Here is a 19,114-nt window from a genome sequence, read left to right as displayed (position 1 = left end):
TGCTGCATTCAAGTGCTGTCGGAAATCTGTCGGTCAGAATTCTGCACTCAGAAATGGGCCAAAACAAACCGGTAATAACAACGGGGAAAGTGGGATTTAACAAATAGTAATATCCTAGTGATTACATATATATATTACAATAATAGCAATATAATTATATTCTGATTAATTACATATATAGATAGATAGATAATGCAGCTTTAGACAAATACAAAGGCAGATTACAGTAAATGCATGGTTGCATGTATTCTGTTACTTTTTCCTGTTCACTGTCAAATATCCTCTTATGATAAAATGTATTTGTGTTGCAAAAAACGTGTTCTAAAAAACGAAGAAAAAAACATAAATAATTACATTGCGCTTTATATTGCATTTATATAAGAGATACACTACACGTTACATACAATTAACAGATACAGTGAAGACATTTAATACATATTTTCTTGAGGTACAGTGGCCACCCAAAGCAAAAAACTAAAGGTTAGAGAGGTGGGTTTCTGGCCAGAAAAGTGGATAAATGTAGGTGAGGAATTATTACCACACTACCACCAATGAGGCATTCTTGAGCAAGGCCTTTAACCCTCAGCGCCTGCAGTGACCAACAGATCAGGTTCTGGTTGTGATGGGTAGCTTCTAGTGCGAATGTGGACTTCCCTGAATAAATGAAATAAAGGTTCAGCTTGCTTATATTTTTATTGATCTTTAATCAAAGTAATTTAAGGTTGAAAGCAGTTCGTGATACATGACGCATGTGTGGACTCCTAAACATATCACGAGAACAGGTCACACCTGCATGTGACTGGGCGTGTTACCATAATATAACTTGTCTTTGTTGCACAGGCAGCTTCACCAGACTTAAGCTGCAACAAGCACACAACTGCAGCAATCCTGCAAGATATTTAGACAATGTAAAACAATGGCATCACACAAATATAATAGTGACACTAGTAGTGGTGGAAAAAATAGTATTAAAGTACAATAAAGTCCATTGATCCAGTTGGGTACCACTTTAGGAATATTAAAGAAATATAAAAACATGTCTGTCTGAAAATGGACTTGATTACATATTACTCACTGCGGAGCTTTCACCTCCACAGAGTCACAGAATCATTATTGAAATGTTGCAATAACTTTAATGACCTCCAGATGTCGTCCTTAAGACTGGAGCAGGAGACAGCAGTTAGCGTTTACACACACACATACACACACAGGGACTGATTCTTGATCAGTTTATCAGAGAAAAGCTTAATCCTTGTACAGGTCAGAAACGCAGCACACTGCCAGGATTAAAACGTCTCTTCTGGCTTACATTTACAAACACATCATCAGGAATGTTAGAGATGTTACAGAGCAGGTCATGAGAGATGATAAAACATCTTGGCATCCCATGGAGATGTTTGTACATAATTACATCTCTAGGTGACTGACACCTGTCTGACAGGCAGCAGTAGCAATTAAAATCAACTCTACAGTCATGTCGTGTAGTACAGAGCCCTTTAAGAGCGTTACAGCCTTCACAATGTGTGCGACTGATTCTAAGAGTTAATCAGAGTCATAATACATCAGGCAATGCAGATGGGGGTCTCCAGGGTACCATAAAGCAAGATTATACACACACTGACACACTTGACATTGCATTGACTTCCATTATTTCCCTGGAGATATCCTAACCTTAATCTGACTCTATCCAGGTTTTACATTGTGGGGGTCTGCTTGTTGTCCAAAAGTATGAGGCAATCCTGTAATATGAGTGTGTTAACAGATTAGTCTCCAACCTGAGCTCAGTTTCAAAATGTTTATAATTGTCCCCCTAACACAGGTATATTTGTATAACGCAACATTGTGCTTACAGTTTGTTTGTTTTTAAAGAAAAGCTTCTTTCCATTGTTGTCGATAATGCTGCTTACTGCTGATTCAAATAATGTGTCTTTCTACTTCAGACTGTTGTTGCCACTAGCTTCAAATCAAGTCTGCATGGTTGATAAAGATGTCCCACAAGGATCAATATTGAGACCCCTGCTATTTTATCTATTTATGAATCATATCTATTTTCAAAATTGACATTGCAGTGTCCATTTCTACGCTGACAATACCATCTTGTATGCTGTCAGCTCTACTGCAAACCATCTTCTGGTCACAGTCTGCTTTGACGACCTGCAGCTGTGATTGCGGCTGTAGCCATGGTTGCTTTGGTTGTTATGATTATGACTGAGACACATTAGTTTATAATTGGTGTAACACTAACTACATGCAGGGGTTGTATATGCGTAGTGAATTGATATGTTTAGCGTTGTATTGAAGATACTGTATACCTGAACGCCTGTGGTGTAACACATCTGTCATACCTGATAAAAGCACAGTGGGTTCTTATAATCATATCTAGCCGCTGCAGCTGTGCTCACAGCTGCTGGCTGTTTACCGTCAGAGCTCGGCCTTTTGAAAGGAGTAATGAACAATAAATGCATAATGTGTCAAATCACGTCTCCTCTCTTTAGTATTTGCAGTGTTTCCCTAAACTAGCAGTGTATTTTTATTGTAGGCTGCTCCTATGGTTCAGGGGGAACATAAAACTTGCGAGGTAATGATTATCCTTCAGGAGCTCCGTACCTCTGTGACGTTTGATGTAAAAACGTTATGCAGAGGTAGCCTACTTGAACACCTCAGTGCTAAAAACAGTTAGCTAAAGAGGTCATTCAGCCTAAAAAAATGTAATCCCACAGAAGTACGTCAAACTGTGCACGGTGCCATAGAGACCAGAGTGAGCAGACGGAATCAGTGTTAAGTTGTTAGGCGGGCAGCAACAACGTGGATGTAAAGGCTGAGGTGAAAAAACTAGATGAGAGACTGATTATTATGATAATAAACTCTTGTCCCCTTATCTGTAGATTTTATGGGTCATTCTTTGTTTTAGACCTTTAGGTTTTACTCCATATTACGTCAAAAACACCCTCCACTTCCTCTGCAAAACACAGGACAATAAGGCAGAGAGGACAGACTGTGGTCCCCACACAGATTCCTCAGCTGGGCAGAAATTAAAACGTTTGATCTAAATTCTGAAGCCGTTTGTTTGGCCTCTGTAAATGGGGCTATTGTATGCAAATATTGCGCACAGAAGCATATGACCTCTCCAGTGCAGGGCAGTGGCTAGTGTGAGAGAAATCATTAGCAATGCAAAGTCATGGTGCTCTGATACTCTTGTTCACAGTCACAGATTGAAAAAAAAAATCTGCTAATGTCAACGTAAATGTTTCTGGATGTGCGTTTTTCCAAACTACAGCTGAAGGTAAGCCTGCTTCATTTCTAACTCTGTTGTCAGATCATGATTGACAGCTTGTTCTCAGTGTGTTCAGCTGCTTAAATCTCTGCTCGTGGATAGTTCGTCTTAATGTTATGTCTTAACTTGACTGTTAGAGTTACAGATAAAACTGTGACACTCCAACAAGCATGTGTTTCCAAAACATGTTGCCTTTCTTATAAAAACAGTATTTATTTTTCAGTCCCTCAGTCATGTGTATCTATAGCTATACAGCTGGTCACAAAGTAGAGTTTAAATAGATTGTTCATATTCTCTGAATCATCATATGTTTAGAGGATTCCTTCTCCAATGCATATCGAGACACTTTTGGACAACAAATTATTTTCCTGCCAAGAACCAGAGAGTATTACAGACACCGTTACGTTCAGATGCCTACTTTGCATGCCACACCATTGCGACTGGTGAAAGCATGTCACATGACGCATGGTGCCAGACTTCAGTGTTGCACTCTTAAGTGGCCTGCCAACTGCTGAGGGGGGCAGAGAGGCTCCCTTCTTCTCTGGATTCACATCCATGCCAAGCCAGCGGGTCAACATTGTCCTCTACGCTGCCTCCTATGCCTCTTACACCTCCTGCTGAGCCGGGTAACAACTCTGACATTTTTACTAGAACCACAACTGCAACCAAAAATGATCAGCACAGAGGAGATCGAACATTATGGATGATTTTTAGGCTTGAAATTCATTTTTGACTTTTTGGGAAAATATTATTTATATTTAAATTGTTGTAAAAGGAGAAATATAGATGTGTCATTCAGTTTTATTAAAGTTTCCAAAGTGCTCTAACATCAGTGCTTCACTTTTGTGTTGGCTAATTTCTTAGCCGCTGGGACTAAACTATCTCAGCTATAAAGGAGCTATAGAGTATTATGTGGATTATTATGTAAGTACTTACCTTAGACTGAAATTATATTAGTTTGCAGCAAAATATTTGAACAAATTTCAAGCTTCTTTTTTCTTTTTCAATTTTCTTAAATCTCTGGTCATCGCTGGACTAGACAGACCACAGAGGGTTGGGAATTGAACCTGCAACCTCTTTACTGTGAGGCTGCAGTGATCGCTTGTTCTGGGACGCTATTAATGTACTCAAGCAACTGCTGCAACTAACTATTATTTTCATTATCGATTCATCTTATCATATAAGACAAAGAAAAGCAGCAAATCCTCACAATCGAGTAGCTGGAAATAGAGAAGGTTTGATATTTGTGCTTGAAAATGAAAAAACATCATCCTATTATCAAAAGAGTAGCTGATTCATTTTTCTGTTGATCAACTAACTTATTAATAGTCTAGTCATTTCAGGTCTAATGTAGTCTATTTAAACTGTTAAAGTGTAAGCGATTCTCCATTTAATGAGAAAATAATATCTGTTAGTGATTTGTATGGAGCAAACATTTTTTGAAGGTAAATACAAATACAAGGAGCTGCACAAGTCAAGAGTCTGGTTATACTGTATTGAGTGAAAGCGATATAAAATTATAATTTTCTTTTCTTAATTATCTTTTATGGAATTATGGCAAATACTCTGCGTGGTGTATTGTGAAAAACAAGGCATCTGAATTTAAATACAGGAGAAGGTATATTGATAAACATGATGGCTGATGCTGGGTGGTCACTTAGAGATGCAGTCGGATAAACTCACAGATTATACACAGGTATTATTCTACACCACTTAAACGCCTGGACTGGATGATAATTACTGTTGGAGGTGTAAAAGTGAACAAGGTACTTTTATTAATTTAATGTGGGAATGTTCTTTTGTGTCTCCTTTTTGGAAAGTAATCAAAAGTATTGGAGAGTAAACCACTACCAGAATCTCCCAAGCTGTGTTTACTAGCCGACGGGTCTCTTGTACTTGCACTGGAAGGCTTTATTGGCGCTCCAAGGACTGTTCTATGCCAGTGGATGAGTCAGAAAAAGCCTGGTTTTGCTGAAAGGTTGAAATTAATGATGGAAAAAAACATTTAAATCTCTAATTGCAACAACTAATTATTACCAAGGAAAGTTCTATAAGGTTATGACACAAGATAGGAAGAAAATACTATATTTTTATTGTGAATGTGTTGTATCTATGCTGTATTATATTTGCACTTTTATTTCTGTTTATTGGTTTGTGTTAGTTTTTTCTATTACTGTAGCTACTTTTATGTTCCCTGATTTGTTCTCTTTATTCTGTCACCTGTTCCTCAGTGATTTACTGTAGGTTTGTTTGGTCTTGTGCTTTGTGTTCTTTATGTATTGGAAAAACTTAAATTACAAATAAAATATAATAATATTCAGCACAATATCCTCTCAGCTGTTGACCCTCTGATGTGTCTTTTGCACTTCCTCCATCAGACCCGGAACCAAAGATGAACTGGGCATCATTTTATGCTGTCATCAGCGGTGTGAACAGACACTCCACAGGCATCGGTCGCATCTGGCTCTCTGTCCTGTTCATTTTCCGTATCCTGGTTCTGGTGGTGGCAGCGGAGAGCGTGTGGGGCGATGAGAAGTCCGGCTTCACCTGCAACACCCAGCAGCCCGGCTGCAACAGCGTCTGCTACGACCACTTCTTCCCTATCTCCCACATCCGCCTCTGGGCCCTCCAGCTTATCCTGGTCTCCACTCCTGCCCTGCTGGTAGCCATGCATGTGGCCCACCGCCGCCACGTCGACAAAAGGCTCTACAAACTATCAGGGCGGACCAACCCCAAAGACCTGGAGCAGATAAAAACCCAGAAGATGAAAATCACAGGGGCTCTCTGGTGGACGTACGTCATCAGCCTGTTGTTCCGCATCGTCTTCGAGGTCACCTTCATGTATTTGTTTTATATGATCTACCCTGGTTACAAGATGATCCGGCTGGTGAAGTGTGACTCGTACCCCTGTCCTAACACAGTGGACTGCTTTGTGTCGAGGCCCACAGAGAAGACTGTCTTCACCGTGTTCATGCTGGCTGTGTCAGGGGTTTGCATCCTGCTCAACATCGCAGAGGTGGTCTTCTTAGTGGGGAAGGCCTGCAGTAAGCATTTGCACAATGCTGGGGACTCGACTATGGGGGCCTGGATCCAACAAAAGCTCTGTTAGTACTAACAAAACACACAGATTTCATACCTGCAAAAACGGACAAAAAGTGACCTTAGATCCAGGTAACAGCCATTAATTTAACTTGTAAGGTGCATATAATATACTGTACATCGCAGTTTGATATGGTGCTTTATAATCTCAGTGACAAAAATAGTGGTGTTCAGAACATACACATAGAAGAAAGAATTCCCACAGGAAGTATACCATCTACTGTACCAACATCTTCTGCCATGGACCAAAAGACTGTCTACAGCAGCACTTTGTACTGACATAACATAACAGCTTGATGTTGGGCTAAATAAAGATCAATTAAGTAACATTTTATGAATATTCCAACTGACCACATTATAAGCTTTCATTGTCATGAACTTGTTTTAATTTTAATGAATTTTTTTAGGTCTTGAAATGAAAATATTAAATGATGAAATGTCACTTCTTGTCACATGCCATTTAAAATCATCGGACTGTGTCAGAAAAGTGTGCCGGAAATATGATGTAGCGATATTTTGGGCATTTTAACCTATGATGTTCTATTATTTACATCAAATATGACCACAAACATCATGCTTTTGCCTAAATCACCATGAATTTAATCTAATGGACTGGAGGATTTATGGCTTTTCTTCAGCTGCTGTTTTACTAATACATGGAAAACATGTTGCATTTCATAAATGTTAAAAGATTCTTTACTTTGGTGGTTAAATGCATCATTCAGATATAAACAAAGCAATAACTCACAACGACAGCCCAGAAAAAACTTGAATTGCAAACTCTTTTTCTGAAGTTTACTACTTGATCGCTAAACATGTTATTTAAACTCTTTGTTTTAAAGCTGGATGTTTATATATTGTCAGTACACAGCAGAATAAAATCAACCACAGTTTGTGTAATTGTGTAATTCTTACTAGCTTTTCTCACCAAATCCAAAATGTGAAATAGAAATTCAAAAAGAAAGGATTATATTGTGTGAAATGACTCATGTGACATGTCTATGGCTTCGTAAATTGTCCAGTGGGAGTGTTCCAACATATAACAGGTTGAAATCTTTCTGGTGTATTTTATTGGGATCTCCTGACTAATTGGAAATACTTGATGTGATACCTAAAGTTACCAGACAGCAGCAGTTAGACTCAGCAGTGTGATTGGGAGAAAAATGACAAAAAAAATGAATGAAACTTCATCACACATTAGGTGGCACAGTCACCATCTTTAGACGAGAGATCCTTTGAGCCGTGACGCCATCTGTGAGGAACCATCTCAGGCTGATTAAGTTCTCCTTCTGAAGGCCAGAGTGCAGGGTTTTGGGTTATCAATAGCCTCGCCGTGGGAGGGGGTCAGTGTGTAGGTGACAATGGTTGACCCTGCAGACAGCTGGACCTGCCGTGACCTGCCATGAGCATGAGGGCACTTCTCTTTTTATGGAACGTGTCGACACACACCATCTATAGAGATCAGACTGACGAGAAGCATATTGGCAGAACTGTACCAAAAACAAATCCCTGTTCCTGTTATTCCTGTCTGTGATTAGTGTTGCTGGTAACTGTGCTTGCGAGCAGAGGTCATGTTATTTGTGGGGCATCTTAGTCCCGCCCACACATGTTTTGTTGAAGGGATTGGAAAAATTTCATCAGAAGTCCATCAGAAGGCTGATTTTGATCTTTTTTTAAAGCAAATTATTAGGTTAGAAAAGTCAGCTGCAACACTACTCAGCTTTTTCATTAATCAGTAGTCATCTTGTATGATGATGTGTATGGCGGAGATCAGGCTTTAATGGCAAAAGTTGTCACTGATCAACTGTTGCCATGTTGTGTGGCAATGGTGGAAGTATATATATTAATTTGATTCTGTAAAAATCCTAATAGAAGAAAGTAAAAATTACTAAATTACAAGTAAAAGTCCTTCCTTCAAAAATGTATTTCATTTTACTTAAATTAAAGTACAGAAGAATTATCTGCAAAATATCTTGAAGTACCAAAAGTACTTGTTATGTACAATGGCTCCTTTAAGAGTGTTATATTGTGACATACAGTATATTACAGTAATTTGAGGGGGTTTGTTACCGATGCAATCAAGTGTAAGTAGCATTTAAAAGTCAGGGTGTACCTACTTATATCTGATTTCTATACATTCTGACTGTGTAATCTGTAATGATGCAACGTATTTTATAGTTGAACGTGTATTTTGGACAAAATGGAAAAGTAACAGCTGTCAAATAAATGTAATATTTCCCCCTGAAATATAGTGAAATTAAAGTATAAAGTAGCAGAAGGTGGAAACACAAGACAAGTACCTCAAGTGCCGTATTTAAATGTCAATGTACTCAGTTACTACAACACTGTTGTGTGGTCTGCACCAGAGAAAAATGAGGCCATAAAAGCCATAAATGAAGCGTTTAGCTAAAGTTTGAGTTGACACAAAGCACAGAGTACTTTCAGATGACACTTGAGAACAGGATCAAGTTTGTACGTTGTCTGTATGTAGCATCATCACACATAAAGCTTGCCAGTCATTAACGCTCACTGCAGCAGTGAGGGAAGGCTCCACAGCGCCTGACGCTCCTCCACACAGTCAAGGGTCAGATCACCACGAGAGTGACAACAAAGCCACTCCCTCCACTGTGACTTATATTTAGAGCACACTGACATGTAAGACTAACCTGCATCCTCACTGGACTCTTGAGCTGCCACTCAGTTGAACAGAAACACCTCTTAAGCGAGGTTTTTTTTTTATACTTTTATACAAGCTGGGATGTCTTCATCTGGGCTCGCACTTACAACCAGACGGGTTTAGTTGTGGTGGCTCATTGAACACTGGGCATTGATCGGGTCAGAGTGGGAGGGCAGCAGGCGGGATCATAGAGCCTCCAATGAAAACTATCTGAGAGAAGTTTATCTTGGCGCTGCAGTTTCCTCAGTGGTTCAGGAGAACATGGCCTCTCTGTGAACTGAAGCAGCTCAGTCATCAAGTGACTCTAGATCTGCACTGCTGAGGGAGATGAACATTATCAGGTATGTCTTTCTTAATAAATAAATCATTTTGACACGTATTACGGTTCCATCTACGGTATCTTATATATAGTATATCTACGTATACGCTCGGTTTTAAGTACACATACAACAGTTACTAGTGTTTTCGGGATCCTTTCATTGCTGGCTGACAATCTTTATGTATTTCAAACAGGTGCTCAGATTCACAGTCTGTCTACCTCTGAGCCCTATTTCTAAAGGACAAGTACAACTATTTTTAAAGTTATTTTTTTGCTACGTTGTAACCAATAGGCCCTGAAATCTAAACTAGAAACCTAATTCTGGAGTAGGGGAGCACTGTTGGGTACTGTGTCACAAGACCTATGCAGACGCTAAGAGTCTCCCCAGCCTGCTCGAGGGCTTTCTCTCACACACAGTGAGCTGTGTCCTGGCCCTTTTTATCAGCGTGCAATGGATAGGACACAACCTTTGGGAATACAAACAGTGAATTCATGATCAATCAGTGTTTCTATTGGTAAGTCTCCTCTGGGTTTTCTGAAGTACAGCAGCCTTTGGTTGCGGGGTGTTTGCAAAATATGTCGCTAGAAAAAAGAAATAGCATATATATTATGATATACATTCAAGGAATGTCATGAGTAAATTGCACAGTTTTGACTTCATCTGTTTATTGGATTGAATGTGATTGTAATGGAAATATTTACGTCATGCTTCCCACATTTAAGTATGTGACAGAGGTCACAAGATTCTGTATCTTACATCAGGTTTATTTGGATCCTGCCGTGGCCCCTTGCTTCTAAATGTCTCTTTAAAGCTGCTAGAAACAATATTTTTACAATAGAAATCAATCAAATGACAGTGTGTAATGTGAAACATACATATTGATGGACCCACAGAAAATGTTCACCCGTCTCTGCAGTTCCCCTCACCTCTACGTACCCCACCCCCTACGAGTATTTTAGCCTCTTTGAGCTCATTGTTTTGGTTTCTCAGCCCACAACTTTACTGTTTTGGTTCATTCTCACTGTTCTCATAGTGTCGTTATCGGACACATGCAGCAGTAAGCTGTTTGTGACATATATATGTCCAATATTCAACTTGCAAAAGTGTGACGTGGAAACTTAAAGCCTCCAGCGCACATATACTGAGCATGGACTTTACAGTGAAGCAGGAAACACCTGTTGTCCAGCAGTTCAACTTGTATTTATAGATTCTGGATTTTTAATGAAGGATTAAATGTCATTTCAAAGAGTTTAACAAGATAATTTAACTTTGTTTTGTGAAAAGAACATTTCAGATACAAATTATTATTCAAAGTAGAACAATTTATATGTATTAAAACATGTCTGGAGGAGATCTTTAAATTTCAACATAGACTGTATTTTTGGAAGGTTCAGCAAGTTAGAAAAGATAGACAAAAATGTTCACATCCTAAACGATGTAAAAGGAGGGCCTGATGTGTAGCTTCAGGACATACTGTACAAGTCTGTTTAAATGGCTAGGCCACAGTATTGAGTGTTTATTTAATCCAAGTAAAAATAAAATTGTCTCTGATGAAGCTTGTACATTTACACTTTACATTTTCTCCCTCTCCTCTAGGTGTCTTTCCTGGTTTTGTGGTTAAAACTGAGTCTATATTTCTGAGCCACTATGGGGGACTGGAACTTGTTGGGGAAGCTTCTGGAGAGCGCCCAGGAGCACTCCACCGTTGTGGGCAAAGTCTGGCTTACAGTGCTGTTCATCTTCCGCATCCTGGTGCTGGGAGCTGCCGCTGAGAAGGTGTGGGGCGACGAACAGTCGGGCTTCACGTGTGACACTAAGCAGCCTGGTTGTCAGAACGTCTGCTACGACAAGACCTTCCCTATTTCTCACATCCGCTTCTGGGTGATGCAGATCATCTTTGTCTCCACGCCAACTCTCATTTATCTGGGCCACATCCTTCATCTGGTCCGCATGGAGGAAAAAGAGAAAGAGAAAGAGAAGGACCTTACCATCCAGAATGAAAAGCAGCAGCAGTTACATGGCCACAAGGCCAAGAGGGCCCCAATTAAAGACAATCAGGGCCATGTGCGTTTGAAAGGCACACTGCTGCGAACCTACGTCTTCAACATTATTTTCAAGACCCTGTTTGAAGTGGCCTTTATTGTAGCTCAGTACTTCCTGTACGGTTTTGAGCTCAAGCCCATGTACACCTGCGACCGCTGGCCTTGCCCTAATATGGTGAACTGCTACATCTCCCGACCCACCGAGAAGACGGTCTTCATTCTCTTCATGCTGGCCGTAGCCTGCATCTCCCTGCTGCTCAACCTGGTGGAAATGTACCATCTAGGCTTCACAAAGTGCCACCAGGGCCTCCGCTACAGACGATCACAGGCTGCAGGCGAGGCTCCCAAGGCCCTAACAGAGGCGGTCATGCCCTTCGTCCCGAACTATAACTACTTTGCTGGTCATCCTGCAGTGCCCGAACCTTTCCCTACGGACTCAAAGTACAGCATGGCAGAGCCGAACTCTGCTTACAGCCCCTACAACAGCAAGGTGGTTTACAAGCAGAACAGAGACAATATGGCCGTGGAGAGAAAAGGTAAAGCAGACGGAGACGATGTGAAGGAAAGCAAAACCTCCAGCCCTGTCTTTGAGTTGCCCGTTGAAAATCTGCGCCGCTACAGTCAGTCAAGCAAGCACAGCACTAACAAGAGCAGGCTGGATGACCTGAAGATCTAGGGCCCTTCTGCGTTTTTATCCAAGACTCAGGACAACATGCCGGCATGCATGAAATTAGTGAACAGATTTTTGCTGTGACCAATTTGCAAGTCAAGATTTGAGAGCACACAGGGACAGATTTGTGAATGTTCAACAAGCATTGCATGCAATTTTTTTTGAGAACTGTCCAGCTCACAGGACTTTTTAATGTGAGTGGTCATCACAAACAGGCTTTAATAGACACTTATGGTCATATGTTCTCATAAATAAATCTGAGCGTGACGTTACTTTGAAAGCAGGGTTTAATATGGTGACGTCTGAATAAAATTTACCCTTGAGTTTGAGTGTGACAGATATAACTTTGAAGATGATAAGCAAAGGAAGCTCCACTTCTCACTTAAATTACAATTTAAGTCTTAATTCCTCTCAAATCATCAACTACGCTCATGGTTCTTTGTTGGTGCTCAGAAAACGTTTTGTGTCTACAAACCTGCTCCTGCATTTCCTAAAATGTTGACTTGCAGATTTATTAACGCTCAAATGTGTTTTTTGCACTCTCTCAATAGTTTTGACATGGATGACGTTGCATATTTGTGGGTGATAAGGACGCAGATAAATTGAGAATTCTTTTTGTTTACAAGCAATATACTTAAAGTAAAACTGTGAGTTACAAGATGTCAAATCAAAAGCAAAAACCTGTTGTTAGACTCATGTCAGTGTGTTACAGTAATCAACCTCTTACAGCAGTTTGAATATGTGAAATGTGTGGGAGACACTTCAGCTTTTATTGCCAAGTTACTGTTTGTAAATGTGGAGCATGCACAATGCGATACTCCACTCTAGATCTGTCATCTTTTCAGAAGACTTCTGTAACAATCAAATATGGGCAATAAATGTTAATGTTTATTTGGATTTGCTACAAAAAGTAGATGAAATGTATATACACAAACATCCAATTATTATACTTCCTGAATTTGTGACTGTGTAATTTGATTAAACTGATGTGTTCTGTCAATATTCATGTTTTAAGTCATCATGATTATCAAGAGGCTAAAAATAACATGCATTTCTTTCTCCCCACGAAGTTATTGATTAGGTTTGGATGATTATTCATCCTCCAGCACAGCAAATGTCACAGTTTCAGAGCCAGACTATGTTAGTATTCACATAAAACTCTTACAAGATGACTGATGATTCAGTGTTTATCACAGCAGACACACGTGTGACGTCTAGATTTCAAGTACTGGGACGTCACATGTTTTAATGAGCACAGTTTGGTTTTGGTCATCTCATTATGAATGTTTTAATCATTTCAGTGGATGTAGACTTGAAAATCTTACTGATTAATTTGGCTGCAAACTCTTAACTACTGTTTTTTCAACTAATGACCAGAGGACAGTTGAGATTTATTCACTGGGCCTATTCACAAGATTAAAAAAAGAAAAGAAAAGCTTCACTTTGTGTATCTGAACTTTATATGAAAAACTCCCTTGTTTGAGTTTAAGTGCCTTTAGTTTAATCAAAGATCAACATAATGTCACATGAACTGAAAACCTAACATCACCATCGAAAAATGCATGCAAATATGTATTACCAATATATCACATGCTTCTGAACCAGCCACATACCAATTTCTGTCTCACAGTCTCTTTAATCTGCTCCCGAACCAATACTAAGGATCCATATTGGGGCTAATCTGGGCATTTAATGGATCTGTATCAGTTAAAATAAAGCAAACGAAAATGTGATCCTTTCTTTACTATAATCTACTGTTTTATGTCCACCTCAGCCTACAGTGTGAGCATCCCGCTGCCCCTTTCGCATTAGCAAAGTTCAGTGTAAAAAAAACATTCAGCTAGCATGCTTCTCATTTTTAGCTGGTGCTGACCGTCGCTTTTGCTGGATAAAATGACAAACATCACCGGAGGCCGTTTGTAACAGTACCAATGTGTCGATATCTAATCAACATTTAAGTATGTAAAAGTGTTAGATCGGACTCTGTTTCGGCAGATAGTCATTATTAAGGGACTCAGGAAGTAAAAGGTTTCGTTCCTCGAAAGCAGAAAAGTCCCAATCTGAACACTGATCAGTAGACAACTCCTGTGGACAACTGTCCGTTCAAATGCTACACTCTCACCTGATTGGATGGGAGTTGGTGATCGTTATGTGAGGGAGCCAATCAATTGAATTAAATTTTTTTAATTCAATTTTATTTATTTAGCACCAAATCACAACAAAAGTTATCTCATGACATTTTACATATGGAGCAGGTCTAGCCCGTACTCTTTATTATATAATATAATATCATCAACAAGTCTTATATCCGTATTGAATTGATCTGTTTTTTGTTTAGTCTTTTTAACCATAGAAAATATGTTATATAATATTAAATAAAGCTGCTCTAAGAACACAAAAATTCAATGACGTATTGTAATAAATAGAGGGTTTGTATCTGATACAAACAACACTACAGTAAGCATATTCTGTGATGATTTGTGTAACTGTGTTGTGCAATCGCTGCTATGATACGACGATACAGCGTATCGATGCAGGGCTGCTATTTTTTGCCTGAAGTTGCCACCTTAACCGCTCGCTTTCCACCAGCTGCAGCAAACACGCTCAGACTTGAGTGCGGTGTGGCTGGACCCATCTCCAAAGCACATACCATCATATACTGGTGAGAGCTGTGCTTCAAAGACTTCCTCACTGTCGCCAGAAATAGCTCTCATGCAGACTTGGGAGGAGCATTGTGGGTGAAATGGGGGTAGGGGGCCAAAAAAAGTTTCTTCTCCCGCATCAGCAACAATAACAAGTTGTTGCCAAGAATTCAGCCCAAATAAAGACAGAGAGGCTCGTTGTGTATCAAGTCATGAAGCAGCACCGGAGGGTTCAGACACAGTCATTAAACAACACAACACGGTAATGATAGTGTATCATCTGTTCACTGCCCTGCAGCATGATTAACAACTGCAGTCATTTCATTCATTTAGTCAAATACTGGAAACACTTGTTGTCTGTGAGTGACGTGAGTTACAAGTCTAGAGAAGTTTTAAATGTAAAAGCGCCAGCAGCATTTTGGTGTTAGTCTGGTCAGGTAGGACAGTTTGTCTATGAGAACATCAGAGAAATGCTTTAGGTCTCCATTGGCTTTCATTAATGTTATGAACCGAGCACTCTCAAACGTACAGAGCAGCCTGAGCTCTCTTGACAGGACAAGGCTGAAAGCTGAACAGGTGACGGGGGGGGTTAAGGTTATGAACTCTGGGTTACAACCATATGCAACCAAATCTCTGAGCCAGAATAGTACGAGTGATGTACAGAGACTGTCCGTCACCGAGTCACACTGCTGCTCATAAATCAGAATAAGAGTGCACGCTTTAGGACGAGTCAATGAGGGGACGCTTCACTGTTAATGATGATTTACTGTGGGCCTATACTTTTGTTGTGCCATAAACAGACTATTTTTGTTGCTGCTTTGTCACCGGTGAGCGGTGAGACTGTAAGTGTCCATCATAAAGCCTGCTTTTCAGGTCAATATATGACCCACTAATGGAGCAGAGTGACCTGTGGAATAACAAACAAGATTTGTGCTTCTTTCCCCAAGACATTAAAACTTGGCCTCTGGCACATGGTGGCACCATAATTCATTTTGTTCTGTCTACATGCTCTACACACCATTTGCATGTGGATTTAATTTCTGTTTATTTAAATGCTATTACATCCTGCGCCCATATACATGTGGAGTACTATCAGTGTAGTTTAGTGTATATTGGCCTTTTGTCACCAAGCACAGTAATGTTTTAAAGTCTCATTTAAAGTCTCATTTCAGGGCCATGAAGCTCTTATCTTCAAAATGCATTATAACATTATAACGAGGATGCCAGGATCTTTCCATTATAATGGTCATACTTACTGTAGGTTAAGCACCAGATAAAGTGGGACCCTTTAAGGTTTTTGTTGGCCCAGATCTGGACAGGAAGCTTGCCAGGGACAGTATTAGTTGTTTATTAGTAGTTAGTTGTGGGTTTTTATTTAATTTAGAGACCTCTGGGTGAAGTCTGGTGGCTCTCTCACAACTATGACAAATACAATAAGCATTTTTGGAGTCATAACTGCCCCATCCACCTTTTTAACAGAGATTGAAAGCCGGTGTAATTTATATTTTTATAATAACAATGTATTAAATGACAATATGAAAGAGGCTTGTAGTGATGATAATTATCAGCGAAATCTGCTGCTACACTCGGCTTTATGGAGCTTTGTAGTGACTTTCAGCTCACTGTTTATCTGTCCAGCCCGCAACTTCACTCTCACTGCTCTCATAGCTGTTTACAGCTAAAAATCTCTAAAAACCGACACCGTACACTTCCTGCTCAGATAGACACAGTTAGAGACTAGCTGGTGAACATTAGCCGCTGAAGCCAGTTATTTCCCTCAGGAGGTGGCAGAGACCAAAAACAGAGCTAAAAGAGAGTGAATGTTGGACGTTCTGTAACTGCTAACAAGTTTACCATATCAACTTAAAAAGTTGTAAAAAAAGAAACAAAAAAACAACAACATTGTGTTCAGAACTTGTTTTCGCTTCCCCCAAGTAAAGGCCCGAATTTTGGTTAAATTGCTGGTTTAACATTCCTAGTACTTAACACGTATTACAGCACGAACATGGACATGCCACTGATTTCACTGGTAGACATACTGTATTTGTAACAGGAGAGAATATATTTCAGATATTGTAAAATAAAGATACTGTAGAGTCACTGTTCTTTCGTTGTTGTGACGGCTTAAAAATGATGTTTTTTCAAAAGGAATTTTGATTCTCAAACAAGAAATGTTAGTGTTATAGAGAGTATGGTCTATATGAAAAGTGCCCTGAGATGACCTCTGTTATGATTTGGCGTTATATAAATAAAATTGAATTGAACAAGGACAGTTTGGTTATTCATCCATGACTATATTTATTATACAATAAAATCCTACAATATCCCTGTATGGTAAGCTGTTCAGATGCATATAGACAAATATAAACATGACAGGTAACGCCAACAGACAGAAGCTTATGACCCTTACAACACAAATAAACCAGTACCAGCTAACTTGTCATAATTCATGTTGGGGTGTGTAGATATAAGGTGCTTCAGGTGACACTCAGAATGACCCAAACCTTGTTATTCATAGATTTATCACTTTTTATTGTGGTATCTTTGCATGAAGATTAAAAAAAAAGATGAAATCTTAATCAAGCAAGTAAACAGAAGTATCTGTGCTTCACATAAAACAAGCTTTCAATCAAAGCTACAGACTCTAAAAGCTGTAGACCACATTTGCACATATAAGGACTTGGTAAACATACTAATGCAGGAGCTGGAGCATTATCCATGCCTACTGTATTCACTCTGATGCTTAATGGCAAAACTGACAGCGCGCCAGAGTGAGGAAGATTTCTAACCCTCTGATTTTCCTTCCTCTGTTCCTACAAAGTCATCTCTTTTAATTATTTCCCCACCAAGAGGAAACCACAAACTATTTTGGGCTAAAAAAAAATGCCATTTTCCAAAAGCTATGCCTTAAAAAATACAGTTAGGAAATTACTGAGCATCAGAAGGTTTGTTTTGTCTTAACAATTCTTTCATATAGTCGAACAAAGGAATTCTTAAAAGCAAACTTGTCTTTTTGATATGATTTCTAATCTTTAAGATATTATCAAATAATCAGGAATAGAATGCAATAAATAACATGCAATCAACTGAAATGAAAAACTCTCAGAAAGACTACAACACATTCTTTGATAAGAGGTTGTTATTTGCATTTTATAATAATTTCTTGAAGTTCGAAGACGGGGAACAGTCGTACTGAAATAGTCAGACCATGGTCAGATGTGATTGTTTGAAATAATGTGTTGTGAAAAGTTGCAATATGGTCAGCTGCTCAGCACCTGAAGGCTGAGCTCTCTTGCTGAAACTCTGCCGCCTCAGTACTGTTTCATCATGGCTTTAAGTACTGAAGTCACACATGGAGCTTTGGATTTGAGTGACAACATGTTGAAGGTGAATGGGGTGTATTTTGATTATTTTCTTTAATTAGTCATGTAAACAGATTTGTCTTTTCAGTTCAAATGAGTTATGGATGTCTGTAAAATGCTTATTTTCAATGAGTATATACACAACTCACTTCAACAATATATGTCAATCATTACACAATGAAATACATTTCAGATTGGTCCTAAAGTCTGAAGTGAAAAATTAAGGACTTAAGAGAATAACAACAAAATGTTCCTAGCAAATGGCAAAATAATACAAATATAGAAAACAGAGAATTGCACTTGCACTTGAGCCTCTACAACACAAGCTGAGATAAAAGCTCTCTATAAACTTGTGAATTTGGCAGCCGGAGGTGACAAGCTGCAACTGAAGCGGTCGTGACCTTTTGGAATCCAAAGCCTTGGAGATCTGGCAGAGATACAGGCATATCTACAACTTGTGAATCTCAAAACAAAACTGTGCAAATGATTCACTGGAGACAGAAGCAAAAACAAAGAAAGAAAGCAGAAGATAAAAAGAAAACAACTGAAATACTGTAAATCAAATCTGGCTTTCTGTAGCGAGCCTTAATAGTTGCTGTCCATTGGAGGCTAGCATAATGTGGCAACCTGTAACTATGCTACACATGCTCTATATTTTAACGTGACAGACGTTTGTAGGCTATGTATAACTCAGTCATATACTTTATTTGTCCCAGGTCGAAAAAATATCCCTTTTCTCCCTTTTATTTTACACAAATTGCACCCTGAGATTTGAAACAAAATGTCCTTCAAAAAAGGTGTCCACAACAGTCCACTAGCTCGTATCTTACATTGTCAACACAAGCCTCATAAATACAATAATCAAACGACTATTGAACTGACTTTTATGTACAAAATGCTGCACTTACACTAGAGCAATAACATCCTACATATACATTGAGACGGACATAAGCACACAGTACATCAACCCGTCGCACTGTGAAGATCACACGCAGCTTATTTTCACAAGCGGACGCAGGAGACGTCCC

The 19,114-nt window shown here is 39.3% G+C and overlaps 2 protein-coding genes across 3 annotated transcripts; both read left to right on the top strand.

The window, feature by feature from the left end:
* The first annotated feature begins 3,640 nt into the window (after positions 1-3,640).
* On the top strand, positions 3,641-6,383 carry gjb1a (gap junction protein beta 1a). 2 transcript variants are annotated; one of them, XM_070916844.1, is made up of 2 exons: positions 3,641-3,659; positions 5,653-6,383. In XM_070916844.1, the coding sequence occupies exon 2, from the start codon at positions 5,667-5,669 to the stop codon at positions 6,381-6,383; it is 717 nt and encodes a 238-aa protein (XP_070772945.1). In that variant the 5' UTR covers positions 3,641-3,659; positions 5,653-5,666. The 2 variants fall into 2 exon arrangements, with proteins under 2 accessions (XP_070772945.1, XP_070772944.1); XM_070916843.1 differs by lacking the exon at positions 3,641-3,659 and adding an exon at positions 3,873-3,900.
* A 4,634-nt stretch (positions 6,384-11,017) lies between these two features.
* On the top strand, positions 11,018-12,088 carry gja2 (gap junction protein, alpha 2). Its single transcript, XM_070917862.1, has one exon. It carries the CDS (start codon positions 11,018-11,020, stop codon positions 12,086-12,088), a length of 1,071 nt encoding a protein of 356 aa, XP_070773963.1.
* Positions 12,089-19,114: the final 7,026 nt, after the last annotated feature.

The sequence above is a fragment of the Enoplosus armatus genome, chromosome 13 (assembly GCF_043641665.1).
Source record: "Enoplosus armatus isolate fEnoArm2 chromosome 13, fEnoArm2.hap1, whole genome shotgun sequence".
Taxonomy (NCBI): Eukaryota; Metazoa; Chordata; class Actinopteri; order Centrarchiformes; family Enoplosidae; genus Enoplosus; species Enoplosus armatus.
The sequence above is the reverse complement of the archived record's forward strand: the minus strand, read 5'-3'. Positions and strand labels throughout refer to the sequence as shown.

Coding starts and splice junctions, on each gene's coding strand:
- gjb1a (XM_070916843.1), top strand. CDS start 3,873: ATGCCTCTTACACCTCCTGCTGAGCCGG. Junction 3,901..5,652: donor TACACCTCCTGCTGAGCCGG/GTAACAACTCTG, acceptor TTCCTCCATCAG/ACCCGGAACCAAAGATGAAC.
- gja2 (XM_070917862.1), top strand. CDS start 11,018: ATGGGGGACTGGAACTTGTTGGGGAAGCTTCTGGAGAGCGCCCAGGAG.